The sequence below is a fragment of the Oncorhynchus keta genome, chromosome 14 (assembly GCF_023373465.1).
Source record: "Oncorhynchus keta strain PuntledgeMale-10-30-2019 chromosome 14, Oket_V2, whole genome shotgun sequence".
NCBI lineage: Eukaryota > Metazoa > Chordata > Actinopteri > Salmoniformes > Salmonidae > Oncorhynchus > Oncorhynchus keta.
In genome coordinates, this window is record NC_068434.1 from 51,582,077 (window position 1) to 51,603,096 (window position 21,020).

General features: G+C 42.0%; 1 protein-coding gene across 1 annotated transcript in view; it reads left to right on the forward strand.

The window, feature by feature from the left end:
• The window catches only part of LOC118393595 (dematin-like), a 92,886-nt gene that overhangs the window by 42,889 nt on the left and 28,977 nt on the right, over positions 1-21,020 (forward strand). The window contains exons 3-9 of the mRNA XM_052460765.1: positions 8,165-8,217; positions 10,257-10,337; positions 10,692-10,847; positions 11,634-11,678; positions 20,020-20,164; positions 20,278-20,322; positions 20,479-20,628. Coding sequence (XP_052316725.1) covers positions 8,165-8,217; positions 10,257-10,337; positions 10,692-10,847; positions 11,634-11,678; positions 20,020-20,164; positions 20,278-20,322; positions 20,479-20,628 — 675 coding nt within the window. The remainder of the gene's footprint in view (positions 1-8,164; positions 8,218-10,256; positions 10,338-10,691; positions 10,848-11,633; positions 11,679-20,019; positions 20,165-20,277; positions 20,323-20,478; positions 20,629-21,020) is intronic.

Sequence of the window (21,020 nt, forward strand, 5' to 3'; positions counted from 1 at the left end):
TCATCCTGGGGGACCAAACTGGCACTGAAACTGTCTTGACGACCGTCCTGATAGAGGTGGAAGGGATTCTGAACTCCAAACCCTCTCTCTGCAGACATCGCTGACCCCGATCCGGTTACACCGAATATGCTCTTGATGGCATTCCGAGATGCTTCACTTCCTCAAGCCATGTATGCTGATACAAACCTCGTAGGCAGACGCCGGTGGCAACGCAGCCAGATCTTAGCTGACCATTTTTGGGCCCGATTAATTCGGGATTACCTACCAAGTCTACAGCACAGAGGGAAATGGCGGAGAGAAATGGCCAGCCTGGAAACTGGCCAAGTAGTAATGATGGTGGACCCTCAGCTGCCTCGAGCCTCCTGGCCGGTGGGCCGTATAACTAAGACCATGCCTGGGACCGATGGTCGTGTTAGATCAGTGGAGATCCAGGTGAAGAACCGGACATATATCCGGCCAGTTGCCTGACTAATTCTTCTCCCTGAGATGACAGAGGACGGGGAGCAATGAGCCTTTTGAGAAGTGTGGAATTTAACAAATTTCCGGGGTGGCTGTAGAAAAGGCGCATGGAGTTGGTGGAATAATCCTTTAATTCATTGCCATTTACTCAGCTGGGCCAGGGGCACTTTAATTAGGTCAGGTGAAAATGTCCGACAGATCTCAACTCCATAAAAGGAGGAAATTGCCATCGCCTGATCTCGCTGCTTTCTCTTCCTTAACTCCATCTGATCCAGAAGTTCTGTGCGTCCATGAATCCACGTAAATCCACCGACTATGTTACCTTTCATCTGAATTATCTGTGGCGATCGGGAGAGTGGGCCATTCAGTAATTGTTAATAGTTATTACCGCGGAGTGCGGCTTGGAGCGCAGCTTCAAACATATTGTGTAATGTGAATTGTCAATGATCACGGCCCTACGGATCCTCATAGGCCAATTATGCAATCGATATGGTTCATGTGTATTGAAATTAATTATATGTACACATGAAGACAATTGAAAGAGTGAAATGAGAAACGTCATAGTTTGCTAACTGATTGACTTTGATCATTGGGATTATAGATTGTATCACCATTCACTGTTTGTATTCTTTCATAATTTATGTTAAATAGTTACGAGCCTAAATGACTCGCGGATGATTACTATTAACTTAATGAACTGAACTGTTGAACTCCCTAACTTATGTTAATAATGACTGATATGATTTGATCTTTGATTATGAATTTGATTGGATACATGTTATTTGTTTCCTTTGTGATGTAGCACAGACTACTCAGTAAATATACCACTTTATGGTTAAAGGATTTCCTGCCTCAGTCTCATACATTCCTCTGTCACCTGACACGTGAGCACCTGTTCACCTTCACTGTCAGTCATCCTACCTGTCCAGCTACCCACACAGATTCCACTAATCTTTCACCTTTATTTATATTTGTGTGTATTGGGTAGTTTTTTGCATTTCACCACACTCGCAATAACATTGGTCAAAATGTTCTAGGGAGGTGCTGTACAGTCATTGCTTTTGTCCAATCACAATGCAACTTAGGTTTTGGGTTACACAGCTAAGAGGTGAAAAAGGCAATGCTTGGGGAATGTACAGTGCATAGCAGAGGATTGGGCTTCATGCTGTTGCTTGCTTCTCCTGTTCGATGGTTTCTTTGGTGGGCAAGGGATTTTTCTCCTGTGTCTCGGTCTTCTTCAACTTGGTCTTGTTGAAGTTTGTGACTTCAGTGAGATCTGGCTTGTCAGACATGTTTGCAGAGGATCTGAGTTGTACTGGCTACTGATGTGTCTCAAACCTGATTGCGCAGAGAACGAGTGAAAGATGTTCATATGTCTTGTTGACGCCAAGATGGCCTGCTATGCTACCATCGTGAGCCAACTCAGTATCTCTTGTCGAACCGTAACTGGAACAACAATTTGAGATACACTGGGCCAATCTTCTTGCTGAGATGTGGCGCAAGAATGCCATTTCCTCATTAGAACACCATCTCTGTCAAAGTAACCCATTGAAGTGTGAACTGTAGGAACCCTCTCTTCCTTCAGCGGTCCTACAAAGTCATTCACTTTTGGGGTTTTTTCAAAGGAGAAGTCAACTAAGGAGGTTTACTGAAATCAGAATCACCCATAAATGTCTCAGACAAATCAACCATGGTGTGATCGCTGACATCCTCCTCAACTATAGACTTGCTCCTGGTGCCTTTCTTAGACGTAGCACGTATAACGCCACATGCTGGGAACACTCTAGGGTACTTCTCTGATAACCAATCAGGTTGCTCTACTCTGGGTTCCTTAATAACGACAGGATTTGGCAAGACCTTCCCTCTAGTCAAATCGTTTTCTAAAATGAATGAGACCCCTTCACCGGTAGGCTAGGCCTCACTCCAATGACAACAGATCCAGAAATAAGATCAGACTCGAGTTCCACATTATACAAAGGAACTTCCATGCAACCCATCTCCACGCCTTGTATTAGTCAGACAAAAGCAAAACACCCACCAAAATGAAGACCTGGTCTGCCCCAGTGTCTTGCAGTATCTTCACCGGCTGTTTAACATCATCGCTGCTCTGCAGAGACACGAACCTACCTGAAACAAAGGATTCATACACATCTGATCCAAAATCTTGTTTAGGAGATACACTAGTCCCAACCATAGACTTAATGGACTAGAGTGCTCCCAGAAGAATATTTGATATGTTTCAACTTAGGACACAAAGAGACCATGTGTATTTTCTCACAGCAGTAATGACAAACAGACGGATATGAAAAAACAGCTTGTAAGCCTGAAGGATAGCAGCTTTATCAGTGTCATAATCTGAACTCTTATCAAGAGATAGAGGGTTTTGATGGGGTAAGACAATTGAACTAAGATCATGATGTCACGTTCTGACCTTTATTTCCTTTGTTTTGTATTTATTTTAGTATGGTCAGGGCGTGAGTTGGGTGGGCAGTCTATGTTTGTTTTTCTATGTTTTGGGGTATTTGTATGTTTCGGCCTAGTATGGTTCTCAATCAGAGGCAGGTGTCATTAGTTGTCTCTGATTGAGAATCATACTTAGGTAGCCTGGGTTTCACTGTGTGTTTGTGGGTGATTGTTCCTGTCTCTGTGTTTGCACCAGATAGGACTGTTTTAGGTTTTCTCACGTTTGTTGTTTTTGTTAGTTATCTTATGTGTAGTTTCTTTATAAATTAAAGAACATGAATAACCACCACGCTGCATTTTGGTCCTCCTCTACTTCACCTATAAAGAAAGCCGTTACACATGAGGTATAAGTTACTCTTCAATAACCAATGGGTATATACAGTGGGGCAAAAAAGTCTTTAGTCAGGCACCAATTGTGCAAGTTCACCCACTTAAAAAGATGAGAGAGGCCTGTAATTTTCATCATAGGTACACTTCAACTATGACAGAAAAAAAATCAAGAAAATCACATTGTAGGATTTTTATTGAATTTATTTGCAAATTATGGTGGAAAATAAGTATTTGGTCAATAACAAAAGTTTCTCAATACTTTTTTATATACCCTTTGTTGGCAATGACAGAGGTCAAATGTTTTCTGTAAGTCTTCACAAGGTTTTCACACACTGTTGCTGGTATTTTGGCCCATTCCTCCATGCAGATCTCCTCTAGAGCAGTGATGTTTTGGGGCTGTTGCTGGGCAACACGGACTTTCAACTCCCTCCAAAGATTTTCTATTGGGTTGAGATCTGGAGACTGGCTAGGCCACTCCAGGACCTTGAAATGCTTCTTACGAAGCCACTCCTTCGTTGCCCGGGCGGTGTGTTTGGGATCATTGTCATGCTGAAAGACCCAGCCACGTTTCATCTTCAATGCCCTTGCTGATGGAAGGAGGTTTTCACTCAAAATCTCACGATACATGGCCCCATTCATTCTTTCCTTTACAAGGATCAGTCGTCCTGGTCCCTTTGCAGAAAAACATCCCCAATGCATGATGTTTCCACCCCCATGCTTCACAGTAGGTATTGTGTTCTTTGGATGCAACTCAGCATTCCTTGTCCTCCAAACACGACGAGTTGAGTTTTTACCAAAAAGTTATATTTTGGTTTCATCTGACCATATGACATTCTCCCAATCTTCTTCTGGATCATCCAAATGCTCTCTAGCAAACTTCAGACGGGCCTGGACATGTACTGGATTAAGCAGGGGGACACGTCTGGCACTACAGGATTTGAATCCCTGGCGGCGTAGTGTGTTACTGATGGTAGGCTTTGTTACTTTGGTCCCAGCTCTCTGCAGGTCATTCACTAGGTCCCCCCGTGTGGTTCTGGGATTTTTGCTCACCGTTCTTGTGATCATTTTGACCCCACGGGGTGAGATTTTGCGTGGAGCCCCAGATCGAGGGAGATTACCAGTGGTCTTGTATGTCTTCCATTTCCTAATAACTCCCACAGTTGATTTCTTCAAACCAAGCTGCTTAGCTATTGCAGATTCAGTCTTCCTAGCCTGGTGCAGGTCTACAATTTTGTTTCTGGTGTCCTTTGACAGCTCTTTGGTCTTGGCCATGGTGGAGTTTGGAGTGTGACTGTTTGAGGTTGTGGACAGGTGTCTTTTATACTGATAACAAGTTCAAACAGGTGCCATTAATACAGGTAACGAGTGGAGGACAGAGGAGCCTCTTAAAGAAGAAGTTACAGGTCTGTGAGAGCCAGAAATCTTGCTTGTTTGTAGGTGACCAAATACTTATTTTCCACCATAATTAAATAAATTCATTAAAAATCCCACAATGTGATTTTCTGGATTTTTTTCTTAATTTTGTCTGTCATAGTTGACGTGTACCTATGATAAATTACTACAGGCCTCTCATCTTTTTAAGTGGGAGAACTTGCACAATTGATGGCTGACTAAATACTTTTTTGCCCCACTGTATATATATATATATATATTTTTTTTTTCACACATACAGCTGAAGTAGGAAGTTTACATACACTTTAGCCAAATAAAATTAAACTCAGTTGTTCACAATTCCTGACAGTAAATATGTGTAAAAATGCCCTGTCTTAGGTCAGTTAGGATCACCACTTTATTTTAAGAATGTGAAATGTCAGAATAATAGTAGAGAGTGATTTATTTCAGCTTTCATTTGTTTCATCACATTCCCAGTGGGTCAGAAGTTTACATACACTCAATTAGTATTTGGTAGCATTACCTTTAAAATGTTTAACTTGGGTCAAACTTTTCGGGTAGCCTTCCACAAGCTTTCCACAATAAGTTGGGTGAATTTTGGCCCATTCCTCCTGACAGCATTGGTGTAACTGAGTCAGGTTTGTAGGCCTCCTTGTCGCACACGGTTTTTCAGTTCTGCCCACAAATTGTCTATAGGATTGAGGTCAGGGCTTTGTGATGGCCACTCCAATACCTTGACTTTGTTGTCCTTAAGCTATTTTGACACAACTTTGGAAGTATGCTTGGGGTCATTGTCTATTTGGAAGACCCATTTGTGACCAAGCTTTAACATGATGTCTTGAGATGTTGCTTCAATATATCCACATACATACTTTTCCTACCTCATGAAGCCATCTATTTTGTGAAGTGCACCAGTCCCTCCTGCAGCAAGCACACCCATAACATGATGCTGCCACCCCCGTGCTTCATGGTTGGGATGGTGTTCTTTGGCTTGCAAGCCACCCCCTTTTTACTCCAAACATAATGATGGTCATTATTGCCAATCAGTTATATTTATGTTTCATCAGACCAGAGGATATTTCTCCAAAAAGTATGATCTTTGTCCCCATGTGCAGTTGCAAACCGTAGTCTGACTTTTTTTATGGCGGTTGTGTTGCAGTGGCTTCTTCCTTGCTGAGCGGCCTTTCAGGTTATGTCGATATAGGACTCGTTTTACTGTGGATATATATATTTTTGTACCTGTTTCCTCCAGCATCTTCACAGGGTCCTTTGCTGTTGTTCTGGGATTGATTTGCACTTTTCGCACCAGAGGACATTCATCTCTAGGAGACAGAACACGTCTCCTTCCTGAGCGGTATGACGGCTGCGTGGTCCCATGGTGTTTATACTTGCGTACTATTGTTTGTACAGATGAACGTGGTATCTCCGGGCTTTTCGAAATTACTCCCAACGATGAGCCAGACTTGTGGAAGTCTACAATTTTTTCTGAGGTCTTGGCTGATTTCCTTGATTTTCCCATGATGTCAAGCAAAGAGGCACTGTGTTTGAAGGTAGGCCTTGAAATACATCCACAGGTACACCTCCAATTGACTCAAATTATGTCAATTAGCCTATCAGAAGCTTCTACAGCCATGACATAATTTTCTGGAATTTTCCAAGCTGTTTAAAGGCAAAGTCAACTTGGTGTATGTAAACTTCTGACCCAATGGAATTGTGATACAGTGAATTATAAGTGAAATAATTGGTCTGTAAACAATTGTTGGAAAAATGACTTGCACAAAGTAGATGTCCGAACCGACTTGCCAAAACTATAGTTTGTTAACAAGAAATTTGTGGAGTGGTTGAAAAACGAGTGACTCCAACCGAAGTGTATGTAAACTTCTGACTTCAACCGTATATATACACACGCTGAGTATACAAATCTGCTCTTTCCATGACAGAGTGACCAGGTGAATCCAAGTGAAAGTTCTGATCCCTTATTGAAGTCACTTGTTAAATCCACTTCAATCAGTGTAGATGAAGATGAGGAGACAGGTTAAAGAATAATTTTAAGCCTTGAGACAATTGAAACATGGATTGTGTATGTGTGCCATTCAGAAGGTGAATGGGCAAGACAAAAGATTGAAGTGCCTTCAAGAACTCCAATGCTGCTGGGTTTTTCACGCTCAACCGTTTCCTGTGTGTATCAAGAATGGTCAACTTAACACAACTGTCGGAAGCATTGGAGTCAACTTGGGCCAGCATCCCTGTGGAACACTTTCGTCACCTTGTAGAGTCCATGTCCCGATGAATTAATGCTGTTCTGAGGGCAAAAGGGGGTGCAAGTCAATATTAGGAAGGTGTTCCTAAATTTCTGTGCACTCAGTGTATATATATATATATATATATATATATATATATATATATATATATATATATATATATATATATACACGGTACCAGTCAAAAGTTTGTCCACACCTACTCATTCTGGGGTTTTTCTTTATGTTTACCTATTTTCTACGTTGTAGAATAATAGTGACATCAATACTATTAAATAACACATATGGAATCATGTAGTATCCAAAAAAGTGTAAAAGGCCAGCATCCCAGAGTTGCCTCTTCACTGTTGACGTTGAGACTGGTGTTTTGCAGGTTCTATTTAATGAAGCTGCCAGTTGAGGACTTGTGAGGCGTCTGTTTCTCAAACTAGACACTCTAATGTACTTGTCCTCTTGCTCAGTTGTGCACCGGGGCCTCCCACTCCTTTTTCTATTCTGGTTAGGGCCAGTTTGTGCTGTTCTGTGAAGGAGTAGTACATAGCATTGTAGGAGATCTTCAGTTTCTTGGCAATTTCTGCTTATGCTCCAGATTCTCAACTAGTCTAAAGAAGGCCAGTTGTATTGCTTCTTTAATCAGCACAACAGTGTTCAGCTGTGCTAAGATAATTGCAAAATGGTTTTCTAATGATCAATTAACCTTTTTAAAATGATAAACTTGGATTAGCTAACACAACGTGCCACTGGAACACAGGAGTGATGGTTGCTGATAATGGGCCTCTGTACGCCTATGTAGATATTCCATAAAAATCTGCGGTTTCCAGCTACGATAGTCATTTACAACGTTAACAATGTCTAAACTGTATTTCTGATGAATTTTATGTTATTTTAATGGACAAAAATGTGCTTTTCTTTCAAAAACAAGAACATTTCTAAGTGACTTTTAAACGGTAGTATATATAGACACATTATACAGCAATGTGATGGGCACTGTATTGTGCAATTTGAGACTAATAAAGAACTACTACTGGTACTATGAGCAACCAATGATCTCTCTGAATGCCTTGTTCAATGTCCAATGGCACTTCACTCTTAACACATTTCAAGGATGATTTGCTCGGTACTCGTTTGAGTGACACTTTTGTGAATTGATGTTTCAATTGTCCTTGCCACTGAGTGGGCATTATTGAATTGCAACTTTTATGTGCCTCTATTTTATGATCATCTCTCTCATTGTTTAACACTGACTCTCTTTCTTTCAGTGAAGCCTCATCAAGAGAACATTTTTTTGTCATCCTATAAAATGATGCCAAAGGTATGGTTTTTATTGATCGTGGTTGGTATTAGAGCGTTGCCTGACGAATCATACAGAATTGAATTATGCTTTTCTATATGTCTCTACATACATTCATCGAGGAGAAGAAATGTCAGTGGATGTGGCATTTTTCCCTAGTAATATAGATGGGAAGCAAGGCAAATTAGAGTGCACATACATGTTTTAGAGGTAGTTCAATTTCCCAACTCGTAAAGTTTTCACAGACTATTTATCTGGAAACAGTATAAGTTAAGTGTGTTGATCTATGTTACACAGAATCCTACAGATGAAGAACCATATATGTAAAAAATAAATTATAAAAATGGACAAATGTGACATGTCATATATTTTTTTCATATCAAGTAATACAGTATGGTGCAATACCAGTCCAAAATTTGAACACACCTACTCATTCGAGGGTTTTTCTTTATTTTTTAAAACTATTTTCTGCATTGTAGAATAATAGTGAAGACATCAAAACTATGAAATAAACAAATCAAAATACATGTTATATTTGAGATTCTTCCAATAGCCACCCTTTACTTTGATGACAGCTTTGCACACGCTTGGCATTCTCTCAACCAGTTTCACTTGGAATGCTTTTGAAGGAGTTCCCACAGGCTGAGCACTTGTTGGCTGCTTTTCCTTCACTCTGCGGTCCAACTCATCCCAAGCCATCTCAATTGGGTTGAGGTTGGGTGATTGTGCAGGCCAGGTCATCTGATGCAGCACTCCATCACTCTCCTTGGTCAAATAGCCCTTACACAGCCTGGAGGTGTGTTGGATCATTATCCTGTTATATTATAAATTATAGTCCCACTAAGCGCAAACCAGATGGGATGGCATATCACTGCAGAATGCTGTGGTAGCCGTGTTGGTTAAGTGTGCCTTGAATTCTAAATAAATCACTTACAGTATCCCCAGCAAAGCACCCCCACACCAGCACACCTCTTCCTACGTGCTTCATGGTGGGAACCACACTTGGAGATCATCTGTTCACCTGCTCTGTGTCTCACAAAGACACTGCGGTTGGAACCAAGAATCTCAAATTTGGACTCATCAGACCAAAGGACAGATTTCCACTGGGCTAATGTCCATTGCTTGTGTTTCTTGGCCCAAGCAAGTGTCTTCTTATTATTGGTGTCCTTTTGTAGTGTTTATTTTTTTCCAGCAGCAATTTGACCATGAAGGCCTGATTCACGCAGTCTCCTTTGAACAGTTGATGTTGAGATGTGTCTGTTACTTGAACTCTGAAGCGTTTATTTGGGCTGCAATTTCTGAGGCTGGTAACTCTAATGAACTTATCCTCTGCAGCAGAGGTATTTATGAGTCTTCCTTTACTGTGGCGGTCTTCATGAGAGCCAGTTTCATCAAAGCGCTTGATGGTTTTTGCGAAGTTCTTTTTACGGATTGACTGACATTCATGTTTTAAAGTAATAATGGACTGTCATGTCTTTGCTTATTTGAGCTGTTCTTGCCATAATATGGATTTGGTCTTTTACCAGATAGCCCTATCTTCTGTATACCACCCCTATCTTGTCACAACACAACTGATTGGATTAAACGCATTAAGAAGGAAAGACATTCCACAAATGAACCTTTAACAAGGCACACATGTTAATTGGAATGCATTCCAGTTGACTACCTCATGAAGCTGGTTGAGAGAATGCCAAGAGCATGCAAAGCTGTCATCAAGGCAAAGGGTTGTTACTGTGAAGCATCTCAAATCTAAAATCTATTTAGATTTGTTTTAAAAAATTGTTGGTTACTACATATGTGTTATTTCATAGTTTTAATGTCTTCACTATTATTCGACAATGTAGAAAATAGTAAAAATTAAGATACACCCTGGAATGAGTAGTTGGGTCCAATCTTTTGACTGGTACTGTATATGCCAGGTAGCAAACACTTGTATCCAGAGTGAGTGCATATGATCCGGAAGTAGCTAGTGTCATGCTCTACTAACTGAGCCACAATCTCAATGTTGTTGCTGTGTGTCAAACCCTATGACCTTTGACAATTTGTGTGTTTGGAAGCAGCAGCTGGCCCGCACCTCACCTGGGAGTGTGTGTTCCCTCCGTGGTATCAGCATCCCAGGATCCCTAGCCGTGGCCATCACAGTGAGTCTGCACCATAAGGCAGCCACTCCTCCACACATACACACACACACGCGCACACACACACCCTTGTGGGTACCTAAAAAGTATTTCCATTCAAAATCCTATTTTCCTTAACCCCTAACCATAAACCTAACCCTTACCCTAATTCTAACAATAATTTGAACCCTTAACCTAACCCCTAAGCTGAAAATAGCCTTTATCCTCGCATGGAGAATTATTTTTGTTTTACTATCCTGGTGGGGACTTTGGGGGATTTCAGGTCCCCACAAGGATAGAAGAACAAGACCACACACACCTCACATGACAATGCAATCCCATGTCATGTTCTCCCTCTTCTTATATTCCTCTTTCCAGGCCAAAATGGACAATCAGGTCATTGGCTATAAGGACTTGGCAGCCATCCCCAAAGACAAGGCGATACTGGACATCGAGAGGCCGGACTTAATGATCTACGAACCCCATTTCAATTACACGCCTCTGGAACTATCGGAGGTGCCCCGAAGCAGAGAGGTCATAGGGCACAGCACACCACCCTCCATCATATTACAGCGCTAAGGGTTTCCTCTCTATCCTAGTGGTTTACCATTAAGTTTTAAGGCGCGGATATCCTTCTCTTGTTTGGAATGGCCCTATTGTATTCAGGATGTATTTATATGATTAACAGTTAAAGATCGTATGAGTTTTTGTCTGTCCTACTATGACACAAGTGGTGTTCTATCAAGACAAACATAATATAATTGTCATTGATTACACTTTTTTAGCTAACCTGTTTGACTAGTTAAGTGATTCTAATATTTGTCCTATTAACTCTGTGTGTGATAGGATATAACTCCACTATATATAGACTATATACAATGTATGCATTAATATATACTCGCGTATGCATATCCATCAAACACTTAGCTGCACCATTGAAATGCAGGGCAGGTACATTTAGCCTGATTGACCTGCGTGTAGTGTTCTCTCCCATGCAAACACTTAGCTGAGCCTCAATTGGCACCTTATTATATAGTGCACTACTTTTGACCAGAGCCCTATACTATTTAGGGAAAAGGGTGCTATGTGGGACACAGACTTATTACAGAGATCAATGGAACTCAGTAAGGGCTTTCTAGAAATTGTGATGTGATAAGAATTTGTCATTTCCCTTTATCTGTCAAAACTGACTCTACCCGATTAGGCTTGTAACACTGTCTGTCAAACAATGTCTGTCTCACTAAGCCCACAAAGAAGAATGCAGCCTTGGGAGAAAATTCAACTGATCAAACAGCCCTCTGTTTCTTTTCTCTCCTTCAGAGGTCCATGTCTCCGTGTTCATTCTCCCACCCGGCTTCTCCTGAGGTAAGATGGATGGATGGGGTCTGTGCACTCGGATGAGGAATCATTTGAGCTGTTAATTGTCAGTCCACTGCCCAGTACCCCATAAAGAGCTCTATCTCCTCTCCTATCTCCTTCTCATACAGTCACACACACCTACTGTTTATAATTATGGAATCGTTATTGAAAGGTTTTGTGCTCCACTGGTATGGTTAAAAACACACTCACACACACTTAAGTGATGATGCTCCCAGAGCAAGTATTTGGAGGATATATTCGCACCATGCCAATTTATCCTCTAAACACCGGCTTCGAGAACATTCTTGCTTTTATACAACGTGTTACCAACATATTCCAATAATGATTGACATATTTTAATTAAAAACGTTTTCATTAATTTATTCATACTATTACCCAACACAAATCTAGGGTTGCTAACCAAGCTGGCTGGTCGTTCGTTCTATCAGTTCGGTCGCCAGAGACGCGACCCAGTCATTAAGACTTTTTGTTCTAAGTAGTTCATTCTAAATGTTCCTTTGCCATGATGGCTGCCAATGTTCTTACCCCTTGCTTGCTAGCTAGCCAACTGTGGCTAACACAGTCACGTCAAACAGTGTAGCCAGAATAACAGCAAGGTAGCTGCGTTTGCGTTTGTTTATGCTGTTTTCGAATTATTATCCATTACAATGAGCTAATGATGTGCGATTTTGCCAGGCCACTGCTCAGAAGAGAGAGCCAACTACACAGCAAACACACTTATTTCAAACTGAAGCTGGAATGACAGCAAATCAGCTGCATTTTGTGTTTTTCTATTGAATTTTTTTTATATTGTATATCCATAAAAATTATGCCGATTCATGTTTTCGACTGACTGAGAAAAGCTTCCAGCCTGCCGGTGTATAAGGACACAAGGGGAGATCCAAATGCAGACACAGTTCCAGACAAAGGGCAGTCTCGAGGTCAGGCCAGGCAGAGGTTCAGGCAGGGGTTCAGTAACCAGATTAGAGTCCAAACAGTACAAGGGGATAGGCAGACTTGAAGACAGAACAGGCAGAGTGGTCAGGCAGACGGGTTTGGAGTCAGGACAGGCAAGGGTCAAAACCAGGAGGACAAAACCAGGAGGAACCAAAAGAGACTGGGGAAAAATATAGGAGCAAGGAAAACCGCTGATTGACTTGGCAAACAAGATGAACTGGCACAGAGAGACAGGAAACACAGGGAAATATACACCGGGGATAATAAGCGACACCTGGAGGGGGTGGAGACGATCGCAAGGACAGGTGAAACAGATCAGGGTGTGACACTGTCTGTCTCGTCCCCACATGTTCATTACCATAGGACAGCTGGAGATTGAATTTCAATATTGAAACAATGTTACAAATGGCAGAGACAGACAGCAAGGTTATTACAAATCTCCACTGTTGAAAACCAAATGCTAGTTTAAAAGAAATTGAAAATAATGTATGTTTTTACGGTGTAGATCTAGTATATAAATTGCATGGCTGTGCTGGTGAGACAGTGGTTTGCGCAATAAGATGGAATAGAGTACTTTTAAAAATATTTTTTATTTATCTAACCTTTATTTAACCAGGTAGGCCAGTTGAGAAAAGTTCTCATTTACAACTGCGACCTGGCCAGGATAAAGCATAGCAGTGCATCAAAAACTACAACACAGAGTTACACATAAACAAACATACAGTCAATAACACAAAAGAAAAATAGAATGAATCTATGTACAGTGTGTGCAAATGTAGAAGAGTAGGGAGGTAGGCAATAAATAGGCAATTTAGCATTAATACTGGAGATATTTGTGCAGATGATGTGCAAGTAGAGATACTGGGGTGTAAAAGAGCAAGAGGGTAAGTAATAATATGGGGATGAGGTAGTCGGGTGTGCTATTTACAGATTGACTGTGTACAGGTACAGTGATGGTCAAGCAGCTCTGACAGCTTATGCTTAGTTAGAGAGGGAGATAAAAGACTCCAGCTTCAGAAAGTTTTGCAATTCGTTCCAGTCATTGGCAGCAGAGAACTGGAAGGAAAAGTGGCCAAAGTAAGTGATGACCAGTGCAATATACCTGCTGGAGCGCGTGCTACAGGTGGGTGTTGCTATGGTGACCAGTGAGCTGAGATAAGGCGGGGCTTTACCTAGCAAAACTTATAGATGACCTGGAGCCAGTGGGTTTGGCGACGGATATTTAGTGAGGGCCAGCCAACGAGAGCATAGAGGTTGCAGTGGTGGGTAGTTTGGTGATAAAACGGATGGCACTGTGATAGACTACATCCAGTTTGCTGAGTAGAGTTTTGGGGGATATTTTGTAAATTACATCACCGAAGTCAAGGATCGGTAGGATAGTCAGTTTTACGAGGGTATGTTTGGCGGCATGAGTGAAGGAGGCTTTGTTGCGAAATAGGAAGCCGATTCTAGAATTCATTTTGGATTGGAGATGCTTAATGTGAGTCTGGAAGGAGAGTTTACTGTCTTAACCAGACACCTTGGTATTTGTAGTTGTCCACATATTCTAGGTCAGAACCATCCAGAGTAGTGATGCTAGTTGGGCAGGAGGGTGCGGGCAGCATTCGGTTGAAGAGCGTGCACTTAGTTTTACTAGCATTTAAAAGCAGTTGGACGCCACGGAAGGAGTGTTGTATGGCGTTGAAGCTTGTTTGGAGGTTTGTTAGCACAGTGTCCAAAGAAGGACCAGATGTATACAGAATGGTGTTGTCTGTGTTAGAGGTGGATCAGAGAATCACCAGCAGCAAGAGCAACATCATTGATATATACAGAGAAAAGCGTCGGCCCGAGAATTGAGCCCGGTGGCATCCCCATAGAGACTGTCTGCCAGAGGTCCGGAGAACAGGCCCTCCGATTTGTAACACTGAACTCTGTCTGAGAAGTAGTTGGTGAACCAGGCGAGGCAGTCATTTGAGAAACCAAAGCTGTTGAGTCTGCCTATAAGAATGTGGTGATTGACAAAGTTGAAAGCCTTGGCCAAGTCGATGAAGACGGCTGTACAGTACTGTCTTTTATTGATGGTGGTTATGATATCGTTTAGGACCTTGAGCGTGGCTGAGATGCACCCAAGACCAGCTCGGAAACCAGATTGCATAGTGGAGAAGGTACGGTGGGATTCGAAATGGTCGGTGATCTGTTTATTAACTTGGCTTTGAAGATTTTAGAAAGGCAGGGCAGCATGTATATAGGTCTGTAACAGTTTGGGTCTAAGGTGTCTCCCCCTTTTGAAGAGGGGGATGACCGCGACAGCTTTCCAATCATTGGGGATCTCAGACTGATGGAAGAGAGGTTGAATTAGTTATAGGGGTTGCAACAATTTCAGCAGATAATTTTTGAAAGAGAGGGTGAAGATTGTCTAGCCCAGCTGATTAGTAGGGTTCCAGATTTTACAGCTCTTTCAGAACATCAGCTGTTTGAATTTGGGTGAAGGAGAAGTGTGTGTGGGGGGTTGGCAAGTTGCTGCAGGGGGTGCTGAGGTGTTGTTCGGGGTAGGGGTAGCCAGGTGGAAAGCCATGGCCAGCTGGGGAAAAATACTTATTGAAATTCTCGATCATCATAGATTTATCGGTGGTGTCGTGTCTTTGGCATCATTAAACTGAAGACTTATTTTTATCAAATAAATTCTCTGTAATTATTATTACGTGACTTAATCGTGTAACTGTAATTATCTAGGAAGTCACGGCACCAAGGAAAATGTTAAGATTACAGAGTAATAATTTTTAATATCTGATCAACTAGTCTTCTAATTAATTAATTATTCTTTACCTCACGTTAGTCTCATTACAAACGTTGTAAATTGTTGGTTATCTTCACGAACCCAGTCTTACCTATGAATCATCCATACATCAATTGTCTTAAATCATTTATTTACTAACTAAATAATCACAGAAATGCGTAAACAAACAAACAATAGATATAGTTACAAGGAAATGATAGCTAAACCGGCATGGAGGCTTGTTAGACAAAGGTACCTAAGGAGGGCGCGAAAGGTAAGACACTACAAAGTTGATAATTATAACAATTGAAATGCTAATCCTTTGCACATGAATGCTCACTCATTCGGGAATAATTGCAATCAATATGTATATTTACGCTCAGTGTGCCGTCGTGATCTCGGTTTGTCCGCCCTCTCTCTCTCTGCCGTGGTTAGAATGGATAGTTCAGAGTAACATTCAGCAATAGTTGTTATAGAATAGGTGTTTCGGCGGTTGCTTTCACGTTCAACGTGTACATATTTCCTAGCTGTAGACTAGTAAATTAGTATCAAAAATTTGTTCTTATTCTGTCGGTATCGATAGTCTCAGAGTTTAACTACGTGGTATAGTTAAGATTTCAGCAATCCACTCAAACCTTAGCCCTCTCGTGGTTATCAAGGTAAGCTGGTCTCTAAACTCAAACCCTAGCCCTCGCAATTGAGAGAAGCATGGTCTGAAGATGAATTCCCAAGGTGCGGGTTATATTTGGAAGATCAGAAAGGGGCTGTCCCATGTCGCCAGATCAATGTCTGTGCTCTTGGGGCGGGCCAATGATTTAGTTAAACTCCAAAGGGAATTGGAGTTTCCTTCATTAAACAGTTTAAAATCACATTACATAATTTCACAAATAGTTTCATCTTTACTCATTCATTTATACAACAATTAGATGCAAACCTCATAACTGAGACACTTGTATAAACAGGGTTATGGTAATGTGGCTGTATTGTCTCTCATGAGTTTCATGAAATTGTACAAAATGGATCATTTTGTAGCTGGCTACATCACCGACCGTTTATACATTCTCCAGAACATGAATATTGTTCAGTTATGAAGTTCTGTGATGTGGAAGAAATTCCTTTGTTCTCTTGTGAAACCTTTTCTCTCTATATATACTGTCTGGCCATGAGGAAGAGAGTCTCCTCCAGGAATTTACAACCTGAGATAACAGCAGCCTGGGTGTAGGCGAGAGAGAGAGGGGGAAGGCACGCTATACCCAAAGAGGGCCACGTCACGACATTGGTGACAGTGTTTCCGCTCCTCAGTGCAGTGGGCAGCTGGAAGGAGGTGCTCTTATTCTCCATGTATTTTAGTGCCCCAAAACTTTTTGGAATTAATGCTACAGGAAGCAAATTTCTGTTTGGTTCCTGACTTCCCTGAAGAGTTGCATATCGCGGGGGCTATTCAATGCTAATGCAGAACGCCACAGGATGTTTTTGTGCTGGTCAAGGGCAGTCAAGTCTGGGGTGAACCAAGGGCAAAATCTGTTCTTAGTTCTACATTTTTTGAATGGGGCATGCTTATTTAAGATGGAGAGGAAAGCACTTTTGAAGAGCAACCAGGCATCCTCTACTAACGGGATGAGGTCAATACCCTTCCAGGACACCCGGGCCAGGTCGGTTAGAAAGGCCTACTTGCTGAAGTGTTTTGGGGAGCGTTTGACAGTTATGAGGGGGGGGTTGTTTGACCGCGGACCCATTACGCATGCAGGCAATGATGCAGTGATCGCTGATATCCTGGTTGAAGACAGCAGAGGTATATTTAGAGGGCAAGTTAGTAAGGATAATATCTAAGAGGGTGACCATGGTTATGGATTTTGGGTTGTACCTGGTAGGTTCCTTGATAATTTGTGTGAGATTGAGGGCATCTAGTTTAGATTGTAGGACGGCCGGGGTGTTAAGCATGTCCCAGTTTAAATCACTTAACAGTACAAACTCTGAAGATAGATGGGGAGCAATCAATTCACTTATGGCGTCCAGGGCACAGCTGGGGGCTGAAGGGGTCTATAACCAGCAGCAACTGGGATAGACTTGTTTCTGGAAAGGTTATTTTAAAAGAAGCTCGAATTGTTTGGGCACGTACCTGGATAGTATGACAGAACTCTGCAGGCTATCTCTGCAGTAGATTTCAACTCCACCCCCTTTGACAGTTCTATCTTGTTGGAAAATATTATAGTTAGGGATGGAAATTTCAGGATTTTTGGTGGCCTTCCTAAGCCAGGATTCAGACACGGCTAGGACATCCGGGTTGGCAGAGTGTGCTAAAGCAATGAATAAAACAAACTTAGGGAGGAGGCTTCTAATGTTAACGTGCATGAACCCAAGGCTTTTACGGTTACAGAAGTCAACAAATGAGAGCGCCGGGGGAATGGGAGTTATGCTGGTGGCTGCTGGGCCTGGGTTAACCTCTACATCACCAGAGGAACAGAGGAGGAGTAGGATAAGAGAATGGCTAAAGGCTAAAAGAACTGGTTGTCTAGTGTGTTCGGAAAAGAGAGTGAAGGGGTCAGGTTTCTGGGCACGGAAGGATAGATTCAATGCATAGTGTACAGGCAAGGGTATGGTAGGATGTGACTACAGTGGAGGTAAGCCTAGGCATTGCGTGACGATGAGAGAGGTTTTGTCTCTTGAAGCACCATTTAAGCCAGGTGCGGTCACCACATGTGTGGGTGGTGGAACAACAGCTAAGGCGTATTGAGCATGGCTGGAGGCTCTATATTGAAATAAGACAAAAATGACTAACCAGAACAGCAATAGACAAGGAATATTGACTTTAGGGAGAGGCGTGTGTAGCCGAGTAATCACAGGTTCCAGTGAGTAGCTAGGCGAGCTGGAGGCACGGAGATTCAGACAAATTCAGACAGCTAGCAGCAGGCTAGCAGATGGTCCTCAGGGGGACGTCGTAACGGGTGAGCCCGTTGAAACCCCCTCGGACTGTTACGTCGGCAGACCAGTCACGATGGATTGGTGGGGCTCCGTGTCGGCAGCAGAGGGTCCAGGCCAATTGGCAAAAGAGGTAATTGAAGCCCAGTGATTATCTGATGGATTTCTTCAGGCTAGCCGGGAGATGGGCCTAGCTTGAGGCTAACTCCAGTCTAACTGGTGCTTGCTTCGGGACAGAAACGCCCTCGGACGGTTACGCCAGTAGACCACTCGTGATGGATCGGCGGGGCTCCTTGTCGGCAGCAAAGGGTCCAGGCCAATTGGCCAAAGAGGTAATTGAAGCCCAGGAATTCTTGATAGATCTATTCGGCTAGCCAGGAGATGGGCCTGGATTCGAGGCTAGCTCCAGGCTAACTGGTGCTTGCTTCGGGACAGAGATAGCCAAGAGTTAGCCAAGAGTAGACACTTGGATAGCAGCTAGCTAACTGCGATGATCCAGAGTAAAGGTTCAGAGCTTGCGGTTGGAATCCGGAGATATGGTGGAGAAAAGCAGTCCGATATGCTCTGGGTTGATATCGTGATGTGCTGGCTGGCAGAAGTTGACCGGGCTGAAGCTGGCAGATGTCCCAGTTAACGGTGCTGGCTAACTAGCAGTGGTTAACTGACTACTAGCTATAGCTGGCTAGCTTGAAGGGGGTTACGGTTCTAAAGTATAAAAAATAGCAGATAATAATAATAATAATATATGCCATCTAGCAGACGCTTTTATCCAAAGCGACTTACAGTCATGTGTGCATACATTCTACGTATGGGTGGTCCTTAAGCGCCATGCTCTACCAACTGAGCTACAGAAGGACCACAAGGATTCCACTGAACTGGACCAAAAGTCTTGATTGTCATTCCTTTATTGAATATGGTACCTTTGTTCACACCACAGGGTCTACCAACGCAAGGTTTCACAAACAACTGTGGGGTGTTTGTTACATTTACATTTAAGTCATTTAGCAGACGCTCTTAACCAGAGCGACTTACAAATTGGTGCATTCACCTTATGTTGTGATGGTAAGATGCTGGCTATTCAGTATATTATATTAGTCCAATTTTCAGTTATAACATATGAAAAGTGATTATTATTTCTGTGCTTGCACAGCACACTACTGTTATTGCTCATATTTCTTCTTGTTTATTATTGTTGCCACTTTTTGGGACTTATTTCCTACAGTTTCCGTACCGCATTGGGTGAGGCGGGTTGCAGGAGAGTATGTTCAGTCCGTAGATGGAAAAATTAGATTAAAAATATATACTAAATGTATACGAAGAAGGAAACAATATATACAAGGGATGGGACAAGACAATCAAAACATCCCACTGCTACGCCATCTTGGATTCAAATAGGTATTTCAACAGGTTTTTTATTTGTGGAAAAGACACCGGCAGGAATGCAGTTTTAACCAATCAGCATCCAGGATTAGACCCATCCATTGTCTAAAAGCCCACGACTCCACACAAGCATGTTTGCAAAAAGCAGTTACCATGGGAACAATGAGCATCTGTTACACTCTTATTGTTTGCTGTGACCTCACTGGCTTCTTCACTCAGGGATGAAATCTAATGTACACAGAACCCTCCTTTTCATGCACTTTCCCAATATGTGCTTGGGTTACGGTTTGAATATCAATTAGGATCCGGACGGTAATGTTAATCTCGTGTCCCTAGACCATTCTTTTCAAGGATCCCAAGGAGTGGCTGGAGAGCAGGGAGTCACCTGGAGGGTCATCAGCAGGTTCAAACCTCCAGCTCAAAACCAGCTCTGCATTAGACACCGCCACCAAGCTCCCCACACAGCACTTTCACAGGCCAGGTATTGTAATCCATCAGCACACTTATACCATTCTCTTCTGTCTTCTCTGCACCCTTCTCCTCTCAGGGTGCTTTGCTTTTCATCTGGGACTTCATTTTATCTTTTCATTGCAGATAATGGAATGAATATATACAAGAAGCCACCAATTTACAAACAAGGTATTTCATGCAACTTAATTGATGTCTGTGTGTTGACAGTTTAGTCATTTATTGTATACTGGCATAATATTTGACATTAAGAGGTAACATTGGATGTTTTTCTGTGCACATTTACTGTATATATCCTTGTGTTTGTGTGTGTGTGTGTGTCTCTAGATGTATTAGCATCCATCCCCCAGGGGAAACACATAGAGGATCTCATCATTGAGTCATCTAAATTCCCTGCCGCCCAGCCACCTGATCCCAACAAACCCTCCAAGATTGAGACAGATTACTGGCCCTGCCCCCCCTCCCTGGCTGCAGTTGGTATGTCTCACACTATTAATCACAACTGTGAATAGTAATGAATAGGGTTGCAAAGCCACCGGTATTTTAACAAAGTAACTGTAATCTTCTGTAATTTTGCTAATTGACAGGTAATCTATGGTAATTTAGGTAATTTATACTTGAATAACTTTGAAAAAATGTATTCATATATAGTATCATTTTTTGGGAATATCTGTGTCCATATGGTCCATGAGTTTTTGGTGGATAGACCATATGGTTCAAGAGAAAATAGCCTAATTTAATGAAAAAAGCATCTAATCAATAATGGGATGATTTTTTATTAACTCTGAAACTCTTTCATGCATTTACTTTTTTTTTTATTAATTTTTTTACAAATGCCACCAGTTTGGTGCCAAAACATTTACAACAAA